Source organism: Podarcis raffonei, chromosome 13 (assembly GCF_027172205.1).
Source record: "Podarcis raffonei isolate rPodRaf1 chromosome 13, rPodRaf1.pri, whole genome shotgun sequence".
NCBI lineage: Eukaryota > Metazoa > Chordata > Lepidosauria > Squamata > Lacertidae > Podarcis > Podarcis raffonei.
This window is the reverse complement of record NC_070614.1, coordinates 33901756-33913334: the sequence shown is the minus strand read 5'-3', so window position 1 is coordinate 33913334 and position 11579 is coordinate 33901756. Positions and strand designations below refer to the sequence as shown.

At 41.1% G+C, this 11579-nt stretch overlaps 1 protein-coding gene across 1 annotated transcript; it reads left to right on the top strand.

Annotated features, from left to right (window-relative positions):
• Nucleotides 1–1184: 1184 nt before the first annotated feature.
• LOC128398838 (vomeronasal type-2 receptor 26-like) lies at nucleotides 1185–9265 on the top strand. The gene is made up of 5 exons (XM_053360096.1): nucleotides 1185–1402; nucleotides 1929–2220; nucleotides 3291–4151; nucleotides 7340–7466; nucleotides 8361–9265. Exons 1-5 carry the CDS (start codon nucleotides 1185–1187, stop codon nucleotides 9263–9265), a joined length of 2403 nt encoding a protein of 800 aa, XP_053216071.1.
• Nucleotides 9266–11579: the final 2314 nt, after the last annotated feature.

Here is an 11579-nt window from a genome sequence, read left to right as displayed (position 1 = left end):
CACCTTCCATCCATACAGTCTAAGGAGCCCCCCACTAATGTCCTGCAATGGTAGATATGCCATACGCTAGCTCTTCAAATACACTAAGAATTGCATTACATGGTAAAGAAATATGGGCCATAAAGGCTGCAGATTAGAAAAAACCCAGAAGATCTTAAATTCATAGAGTAAGCAGTATTATAATCACCTGGTGCTAAGCACTAAGGCAAACACAGTGACTTGCTGGGTTGTCAACTCTCAAGGCTCCAGAGCTCTGGTGGAATCCTCATTAATTTGTGCTAAATGCTAAGTTGTTTAAAATACTGCTTCATTTATTGTAACCCACCCCTGAGTGGGAGGACAGGTAATGTAATAGAGGGAACAAGCAAGCAAAACCCTTGTAAAGCTACAGACATGGGCAAGCTTCTTGGGACCCTACATCAGTGCCCTCTCTGTCTTCCCAAAGGCTAAGGGGTTCTTTCTCTGGCATTCAGAAGCAAGACAAGAAACAACTGGCAAAGGAGGGATTTGAGGCTACATATTGAAAGGACTCAGCCGCTGGGTTGCTACCAATTAGGCCTTGCTCTTCTAAAAGTAAGACTCGCTCTGCTTTCCCACTTCATTGATGAGCCCGCCCACCACATTTCCACCACATTTCCTATTTAGAAAATGCCTCCCTCCCCACAAGCTGCGGTATGTGTTAGTAAGTTGCCTTTAAATCTTCAGCACATTGCTCCAAATACATGTTTAAGTGTACATTAATCCAAACTATGATGTTATACGTCTGAAGCCTTGCTGCCTTCCTCATCCAAGCCATAGTATCATTTGATACTCAACTAGGTGGAAGGTGCGGGGGAATCTTCAGATGTAACAAATAATTTTCCTTCTGCAGTTATACAGAGGAACCCCAATGTTGACTTTGTAACTATTTTCCTCTGTCATTACACCAAGGACTATAATTAATTTTGTTGCACGCTGAAACCCCTGTGGAATTCGAACTGGAAAGTTGTTATTTGGTAAGTATGCACACAAGAATATATAACTACCGCTAGAGATTAGTGGTATTTATACTTCAGAGTTCTGGCCTATTTAAAAACTGAATAAACATTTAAATCAGCCTTTGCAACTGGTGACATTGAAATAAGGGAATTTTCTGTGGAAATAATGTCATGTTTCTCAAGTGAAGATTTGCCTTCAAACTCAGGATGGCGACTTTGCTTATGTTGCTGTTGACACTGCTTCCTGAAATGACATGCAAGATTCTCATGGTGAAGTGTCATGTCCATGATCCACACCCACCACTTCATAAGTATCACCAGTCAGGAGATCTCATTCTTGGTGGCTTAGCTTCTCACGGCTTCATCATTTCCAATGCATTAGCCTTCACAAAAGAACCCCCACAGGCATTGCCCGAAGAGCTTGCGTAAGGAGTTGCTCTTTCCTTTATCTCTTTCTGTTTTTCTGAGTTTCTTTCTCTGAATACTGAAAGCCGTGGCATACTGATTTTCAACAAGGAAAAATATAAATAATGCAATTAAGGATATCTTCCTTGTTCCCAATAACAAGATAATAGAACATAATAAAGATAAATTTCTTTCACTGACTTTTATAGGCATAGCCTAGCTTCATATCGATTAATTTTGAAATCTGTTGTCATCCATCTTATCATGGAAATGAATCTCAGTGATGTGTGATAGATTTTGTATTCTTCCTTTATATGTTCCAGAGTTCTAAAAATGTTTTTAACACATTAAAAGGGGGCAAATGGACTTACTTAAAAAAAAACAAAAAACCAAGCAAGCAATTTTATACACCACTCTGGACTGCATCCTCAAATGTGGTTTAAAATACTGTACTATTTCATAATGCAAACATTGATGAGAATGCAATAATTGTGATTTATAAAATGAGAGATATCTTTTGGATACAGAGTGCAATTCTCATTTCAGCGTGGTGACTAAGAATTACCAGCACATCCTGGCCTTGGAATTTGCAGTGAAGGAGATCAATGACAACCCTCAGATCTTACCCAATACCACCTTGGGCTTCCACATATTTGACAGCTATTTCATTGCAAAAGGGACCTATCATGCTACAATGCTGCTAATGTCCAGCCCAGACAGATTGGTCCCCAACTACAAATGTGACATCCATCATCATTTGATAGCAGTCATTGGGGGGCTGGACCCCCTAACCTCTCTTCATGCTGCAACAGTCTTGGATATCTATAAAATTCCACAGGTATAATGTATCCATCTCTGTGCTGAGCATCATGGATTTAAAGTTGCTGTTTTCCTCCCATGGTTGCATTGTTTGCTATATTTCGCTCTGTGGTTCAGAGGCCAAAATATGTGAACTGGTGTGGTATTTAAGAATATGCTTAAATAAGTCAGCAAGACTCTTATACAGGGGAAGCAATTTGAATTTATTGATACAATTTGGGGGAAACCAAATAAATACTTTTTAATTTGCAGAGAGGCTAATGATGCAGGGTGTTTCCCAAACAGTCACCAACCTTTTGGGAAAATATTTACAAAAGTCTCAGCATTGTAAACGTCATTGCCTGACACATTTAAATATGAGGATTGATTTTTCTGATGGTGTGCGGTGAGAGTTGAAAATGGCAGTTTTGGATTGTTCTTCACAAAAGTGGAGTAAAACATTATGGAGCATAAATCCCATCAAAAAACACTTTGATGAGAATTCATGAGGCTATGGTAAAATTAACCCACCTGCGGCATTTAATACCTACTAGACTGTACTACATAAATTTGATGTTATGCCCACATTGTGTTCGCAGGAATGAAGGCAGAAGGGTGTATGCATGTCTTTATGAAGGAAATTTGCATTTACTAAGGATTTGTGGTGCCGTAGCATAGGATCAACAGGGAATGCAAAATGTTGGCAGAAGGGTGTCTGTATGCCTTTATGCTGGGAGTAAAAGTCCATGTTATAACAGAAGCTGGGAAATGTGTTTTGACTGAAAAAGAAAGCTACAGCAGATATGTCCAGGGTTTAAATACAGCACGACACTTCTTTTCTTGGAAACATGGTACCTTTCTAGTTCTTCTTTATAGTGACAGTCTTCAACCTCCAATTTTCACTTTTATTTGGTTTGTACGCTTAATTGGCAACAGTAACACAAAAGACTCAAGAAGTATTTCAGTATTATTATTTTCAGCATCTTGTATTGAGTGATGGAGCAACATGGTCCTTACTCAAAGGGTAACTTGAAATGTTGAATAAAAATGACTGAATATATTCATAAAACTATTCCTATTCTTTCTTTCTTTTTCTGCAATCCCTTTTAGCTCATCTATAGCCCTGCTCCAGTCATGGAGGATAAAACTCCAGGCCTTTCCTTCTACCAAATGGTCCCACAGGAAGCCCTGCAGTATGAGGGGATTCTCTCCTTACTTCTGCATTTCAGGTGGACTTGGGTTGGACTCCTTACCATGGATCTTGAGAACGGAGAAAGATTTGTGCAAGCCGTGGTTCCAATGTTTACTTCTAGTGGCATTTGTTTTGCCTTTATAGAGAGAGTATTCAAATTATCTCTTGTCACTGATCTTAAAGACTTATTACAGCAGGGTGCAAAAATTCGTGATAAAGTAATGAGTAGCAAAGCCAATGTGATGATCTTCTACGGAGAATCTTATTCTATGATATTTCTGAGATGGCTTCCATATTTATCTGAGCAAGAAGATGGGAATATTAACCCAAAGGGTACAGTGTGGATATTGACAGCCCAGGTGGAGCTGACTTCTCTTGTTTATCAAAGGACTTGGGATAAAGAAATAATCCACGGAGCTCTGTCCTTCACAATTCACTCCAATGATATATCAGGATTTCAACAATTTACTGTCGGCAGAAAACCTACCACCTCAAAAGAAGATTATTTCATCAAGGACTTCTGGCAGCAGGCCTTTGCCTGTTCATTCCCAAGTACAGGTGCAGAAGATGTGGATGGGGATATCTGCACTGGAGATGAAAACCTGGGGACTCTTCCTGGGCCTTTCTTTGAAATGAACATGATTGGCCACAGCTACAGTATCTACATGGCTGTTTATGCCATGGCACATGCTGTTCATGACATGTTCTCATGGAGACTCAAATCAAGAATGTTAAAGGACCAAGGGCAGTTGTCATTTCAAAATCAACAGCCATGGAAGGTAATGAAGCCATTTTTCTCTTCCAGTAGAGCACCGTATCATTGGTGCTGAAATAGTTCATGGTTTGTTCAATAAATTATCTCCCTTAGTTTTGTTTGTTTGTTTTTTCTTTTTTTTAAATGTTGCCATTGAATTTATTTGTTAGACTGATGCACATCCTCTTCTTCTCATTTCCTTTTTAATATATAGTTCCATCATTTCCTCAGAGGTGTATTATTTAATAATAGTGCTGGAGATGAGGTTTCCTTTAACCAGAATGGGGAGTTGAAAGTTGGGTTGGATGTTATTAATTGGATTGTTTCCCTAAACCAATCCTTTCATAAAATTAAAGTTGGGAGGATGGATCCCCAGACTTCTTCACATCAAGTGTTCACCATCCATGAACACGTTATAACATGGCATAGGCGGTTTAATAAGGTAGGAAGATATCCAGTTTGGAGTGAACATTGACTTCAGTACTGTTTGTAAACATCATTTCACTTGACCACAATGATTTTGTGATGTATGAAGTGATTTTTGAGCTGGTCAGGAAAATTACACTTCATGAATTTATTAACTGGGGCAGTGTTCTAGATTTTATTTATTGAGAAATTGTTGAATGAGCTAAATATATTCATCTTTTGCTTAGAATATATGTCAAATGATGATCTTTGGTTGAGATCCAAAGTTTGTAATGCACAGTGATTTCATTGTGTTGGTTCAGAGCACTCCATCTTTGAATATCACTTAAGATGGTTTTCATTCAAAACATTTGAAATGCCATCATTAGGACCAAAGTACACTAGTACCTTGAGTTACAAACACCTCGGGTTAGAAACGCTTCGGGCTACAAACTCCGCTAACCCAGAAATAGTACCTCGGGTTACAAACTTTGCTCCAGGATGAGAATGGAAATCGCATGCAGGCATTGCGGCGTCATTGGGAGGCCACATTAGCGAAAGCACACCACAGGTTAGGAACGGACGTCCAGAATGAATTAAGATCATAACTCGAGGTACCCCAGTATATGTAGCCTTTATTCATTTTATTTATGAAATAATCTTTGGCAGCATGGTTAAAACCAGCTCTATGAAAATGAAGGAAGAGAGAAAACCAGGTAGAATCTCCTCTTTTGTTCCCCACCTTTCCATCAAGTGGAAAACATTATTTCTTGCTTGCCTCTATCAAACCAGAACTTCACTATTTAGAACACTATCACCTTCCTAATGCCCAATGAAATGCCCTAACTCTATCATCTTCCTAAAGCCCAATGAAAAAGGCAATTAGAAGCATTTCTTTTTACTTCTTTCCTTCTGAAGTAAGAAACCGATTCAGAATTCTTCTCCTGTCTTGTACCTTTTGGTTAAAAAAGGAAATAAAACCAATCTCTTACACACACTCTCTCTCTCTCTCACACACACACACAAACACAAACACAAACACACACACAGAGAGAGAGAAACACAAGCTAGGGATGGGATGATCTATGCAAATTTGCAAAGAGGAACAATCATCTGAAGAACGCATGGGTCTATTTGCTTGTGGTTCGAGGACCCGACCCCCGCGAAGTGAAATGAAGACACAAGGACAAGTGATATAAGGTTGATGGGCTAGAAAAGGCCACAACTTTATTGATTACAGCAATGAAAAGGTATTGGCTTAGGCATTGGATCGAAACAAGTGGGTTTATTCACCAGTAGGTGGAGCCTGTTGATGCTAATCCAACTATAGGCTCACCCCTGCTGTCACCGAGGGTCGTGCCATGGCCTCCCGCCAAGCAGGCATCGGACAGAATACACGACCGCCAGATTCCTTTAACGGAATACCCCTAAAAATTGAAGGCATAGGCGATGGCCACACCTAGCACTTCGACACACAACACATTATTCCAATGCCTAACCGCCACCCGAGCCAAAGGCTCGCCGCCAATACCCTCAAAGCTGCAACCAATCCCAGATACTTTTAATGACACTAGCTAACTAAATGTCGTTCCCCAAATCCGATAGGTGGACACCGTCATTCCGGTATAAAGCTTGGTCGCCGATCCGGATACGGTCATGATAAATGACTTGGCCATACATAAAGCGCACTCAACGGGCTACCGCCCGGTTTACGAGTTTCCTGGTTCTTTCAATGGCCATACAGCTTTGCGCACCGCGCCAAACAGTTCTTTTCAGGAAGGAGGACCAGAACACCGTCGTTCTGGGACACAAGGCTGCAAATGCATTCAAGTCTCTTTTTATGCTCCACAACAAGTCCACACTCCTTCTGTTAGCAAGGTCATTCTCCCCCAAATGAATCACAAGGATGTCGGGAGGGCCGAACTTGGCTACTTTCTCCCACAGCAATGGCATCAGCTCCTCCCAACGCATGCCTCTTCTCGAAAACCAGGAAACTCAAACACCATGTGGAAGGCCAAGATTGGATGCAAGACCGCAGCTCACCGCTTGTACGCGGGCCCACAGGGAGAGGCTGGCACTGCAGCAAAAGGCTGCTGAACACGCCCCCTCCACGGCACCTGGTTGGGTGGCCATCGGGGGGGCGTGAGTGCCAGCCAGGTGAGCTGGAGGCAGGGGGCAACGCCCCCTGCTGGGCGGTGCTCGGGCTCCCGCCCACAACCACTCCCCTCTCTTTCAGGGAGGAGAGTCTTTAGCAAAAGGCTGCTGAACACGCCCCCTCCACGGCACCTGGTTGGGTGGCCATCGGGGGGGCGTGAGTGCCAGCCAGGTGAGCTGGAGGCAGGGGGCAACGCCCCCTGCTGGGCGGTGCTCGGGCTCCCGCCCACAACCACTCCCCTCTCTTTCAGGGAGGAGAGTCTTTATCATGGGCAGTCAAAAGCCTGCCATGAAACTGCTTTTTTCTTGTTGTGCCTTGAGGCTTCTCCTGCTTTAGTTTCTAAGGGAGTAAAAGGAACTGACAATTGCTATGCCTGTCATACTTTAAGGTCTTTCTTTTTTAAATTGTCTTCCCTCTCTGCAGACAAAGTTAGAATCTGCTGCTTGTGGTTTTTATTACTGGGTGTTAGACATGAACCTCTAGAAAACATCTCAGTTACAGAAAATGTATTCATATGATTGTACCATCCTTGGTGATTGGGGAGGGAATTGGAATCTTGGCAGGTCTCTGCCCACTTTTCTAGGAATAGGAGTCATCTCTACTGGAACCATAAAGATTCCCATCTCTATATTTTCTTTTGTTTCATGGGTTAGGCAAGGCCTATTTCTGTATGCAGTGAGAGTTGCAGTCCTGGCTCAAGCAAGAAAATGAAGGAGGGGGAGCCATTTTGTTGCTACGATTGCACTCCCTGTCCAGAAGAGAAGATTTCAGACCAGATGGGTAAGCAATATCACATACAGAAATAGGAAGCAGATGGCCAGTAATCCAGAGGAATGGGAATAAGCATAAATATATGCATACAATATGGTTACCAGTTTTATTCTTTTAAAAAAGAAGAAAGATTTATTTATTGAATTTATATACCGCCCTATACCCAAAGGTCTCTTTCTTTTCTCCTTTTCCTTTTCTTAAAAATTTCCCTACAGCTTTGTATTTTTGAGAAATATCTCAAAGCGTTTTACAGCATATTGAATCATTAAAACATAAATAAAACAATCTGAATAAAGTTGACTATAGAGTATGAAGTCAAAGAAACATAACATAAAACTAAAATATTATCTTAATGGTTTCAAAGAAAACATTTCAAAGGAGGTCAACTACGGAATACATATTTAACATAGTAGGGCTGGGTGAATGTGGGACCAACCTCCTAGGCCAGGTGGAAAGGGCCTTGCAGGGAGCGGCCTTCACACCTTCTTCACCCTCTGTCCTTTTCTCCTCCAGCTGCTGGAGGGAGACAGAGAGAGCACAATGTAGTAGTTGAGAAGAAAGTTTACATTTTCATTCACCTTTGATTAAGATTTTGTTTTAATGGCATAAAGAGTAAAGCAAAATAAAAAAGAGCAGAATGCTTTATTGAAATGTCTTGAACCTTCATGATGAACTGCCTTGGCAGAGGAAAATCAGGACCTCGTGTAACATTGTCCTTGGTAAAGCACTACATTTGAGGTTTTGTTGTATATATTCAAAAATGCCCAATTCTCATAGATAAATAATTGCTTAGAGTCTGTTGGGATGACAGGACTACATAAACTTTAATCTATGCAAGATTAGCATGGATTGTATGGTTTAGGACACCAATATTAACCTCATAACCCATTGCTTCTTCTTCAGATATGAATGACTGTTTTAAATGTCCAGATGAATACTATCCCAACAAAAACCAGGATATATGTATTCTGAAGGAAATAAGCTTCTTGTCTTATGAAGAACCTTTGGGGATCAGTTTAGCCTGTTTTTCGCTTTCCTCTTCAATCATCGCAGCTCTGGTGCTAGGGACGTTTCTGAAGCACCACAACACTCCCATTGTCAAAGCCAACAACCGGGACCTCACCTACATGCTCCTCCTCTCCCTCCTGCTCTGCTTCTTTTGTGCATTGCTATTCATTGGACAGCCTCAGAAGGTGACATGTCTTCTGCGACAACCTGTTTTTGGCATCATCTTCTCAGTGGCTGTTTCTTGTGTGCTGGCAAAAACGATCACAGTGATTCTGGCTTTCATGGCCACCAAACCAGGATCCAGGATGAGGAAATGGGTGGGGAAGAGGCTGGCCAACTCCATTGTGATTTCCTGCTCCTTTATTCAAGTAACCATTTGTATTATGTGGTTGGCATTTTCTCCCCCATTCCCAGATGTCGATAAGCACTCAATTTATGGAGAAATTGTTCTAGAATGCAATGAGGGTTCTGTAACTATGTTTTACTGTGTCCTGGGTTACATGGGCTTTCTGGCTATTGCCAGTTTCAGTGTGGCTTTCCTTGCCAGGAAGTTGCCTGACAGTTTCAATGAAGCCAAGTTCATCACTTTCAGCATGTTGGTCTTTTGCAGTGTTTGGTTATCCTTTATTCCCTCCTACCTAAGCACTAAAGGAAAATACATGGTAGCTGTGGAGATCTTTTCCATCTTAGCCTCCAGTGCTGGGGTGCTAGGGTGCATCTTTTCCCCTAAATGTTATATCATTGTTTTAAGGCCTGAATTGAACGATAAGGAACAGCTGATAAGACGAAAGGCTGGATGAATGTGTGGGTGTGTTTTGCTCTAGTCTGCACAACCAATGGATATTTGGGTTTTTTGGGTGTTTATGAATTTTTTTATTGGTAAATTTGTTCTATTTCAATTTTCTTTGGACCTCTCTATCTTTTAAACATATGCACACTCTCTTTCCTAAAAAACAAAACCTTTGCACTCTGTAGCAAGATCTCCTTATGTATATACATGTGGCCATAAACCTGAATTATTTAGAGCAAGTCATCTTGAAACCCATGAACCTAAAACACATCTTGATTAGAGTTGTGCAACTTATACTCTAAGAGTAGGGGCTTAGAGAATTTAGTCAAACAATGAATGTGCATGGCCTGGTTATGCAGGAAAAGTTTGCCTGGTGCCTAAAGATATATAATGACAGTACCAGGTAAGACACCCTGGGGGGAGCACTCCACAATCTGGGAACCACTGCAGAAAAGGCCTGTTCTCATGTTGCCACATTCTGGACCTCTTGTGGAGCAGGCACAGGAAGAAGGGCCTCAGATGATGAGCACACGGTCTTGGTCGGTACATTTATGGAGAGGCAGTCCTTGTAGCATTGTGGTCCTGAGCAACTGAAGACTTTATAGTTCAAAACCAGCACTTTTATTTGTCCTGGAAACCAATGGGCAGCCAGGGCAGTTGTGCCAGGATTGGTGTTATATGCTCAAACTTTATTGCACCAGTGAGCAACCTGGCCACTGAATTCTAGAACAGGTTTAGTTTCCAAACCATCTTCAGAGGCAGCCCCACATATAACACATTGCCATAATCTAACCTACAAGTTACAGAGCATAGACGGAAGATCTCAACAGTGACAGTGTCACCTATTTGCCCTGGCTTTTGGCACTTGATGCCCATTTCTGTTACACCCATATTTATTAAATGTTAAGTTTAAATACTGCTTCAATTGTTGTAAACCACCCCTGGGACCTTAGAGTGAAGGACAGATAATAAATTATGGTAATAACAGGAACAAGCAAAACCCTTCAGAAGTTGCTGGCAGAGGCAACCTTCTGCAGACCCCGCATCAATGCCCTATTTGTCTTGCCAAAGGCTAAGGGGTTCTTGTTCTGGCATTCAAAAGCAAGAAAAGACACAAGTGGTGAATGAGGGATTTGAGGCTACAGATTGAAAGGACTCAGCAGCCAGATTGCTGCCAATTAGGCTTTGCTCTTCTAAAAGTAAAGGAATCACTCTGCCCTCCAACTTCATTGATGAGCCCTTCCACCACATTTCTGCCACATTCCCTCTTTAGAAAGTGCCCCCCTCCCACAACCTGCAGTATGTGCTATTAAGTTGTCTTCAAATCTTCAGCACAGTGCTCCTAAAACATGTTTAAGTGTACATTAACTCCATACTATGATTTTGTACATCTGAAACCTTGCTGTCTTCCTCATCAAAGCCAAAACATCCTTTGATATTCAACTAGGTAGAAGGCAGGGGGGAATCTTCAGATGTAACAAACAAGTTACCTTCTGCAATTACACAGAGGAACACCAAACTTGACTTCGCAATTATTTCCCCCTGTCATTACAGCAATGATTATAATTAATTACGTTGCATGATGTGCAATTTGCAATTTGAACAGGGAAAAATAAAGAAAGTATCTATTTAGTCAATATAGCCATTAGAATTTATAAGTACTGCTAGGGATCAGTGCTATTTATCCTTCAGAGTTCTGAATGGACATTTAAATCAGTCATTGCAACTGGTGACATTGAAATAAGGGAGTTTTCTGTGGAAAGAATGTCGTCTTTTGCAGTGTTTGGTTATCCTTTATTCCTTCCTACCTGAGCACTAAAGGAAAATACATGGTAGCTGTGGAGATCTTTTCTATCTTAGCCTCCGATGCTGGGGTGCATCTTTTCCCCTAAATGCTATATCATTGTTTTAAGGCCTGAACTGAATGATAAGGAACAGCTTATAAGACGAAAGGCTGGATGAATGTGCGGGTGTGTTTTGCTCTAGTCTGCACAACCAATGGATATTTGGTTGTTTGGGTGTTTATGAATTTTTTTTATTGGTAAATTTGTTCTATTTCAATTTTCTTTGGCCCTCTCTTTTAAACCTAAAAACAAAACATGAAAACAACACCCTTGCAATCTGAAGCAATATTTGCTTATATATATAAATGTTGCCATAAACCTGAATTATTTAGAACAAGTCATTTTGAAACCCATGAACCTAAAACAAATCTTGATCAGACTTATGCAACTTATACTCTAAGAATAAGGGCTTAGAGGATTTAGCCAAATATTGCATGGCCTGGTTATATAGGATTTTGCCTGGTGCCTAAAGATATATAA

Coding starts and splice junctions, on each gene's coding strand:
- LOC128398838 (XM_053360096.1), top strand. CDS start 1,185: ATGGCGACTTTGCTTATGTTGCTGTTGACACTGCTTCCTGAAATGACA. Junction 2,221..3,290: donor ATATCTATAAAATTCCACAG/GTATAATGTATC, acceptor AATCCCTTTTAG/CTCATCTATAGCCCTGCTCC. Junction 7,467..8,360: donor GAAGATTTCAGACCAGATGG/GTAAGCAATATC, acceptor CTTCTTCTTCAG/ATATGAATGACTGTTTTAAA.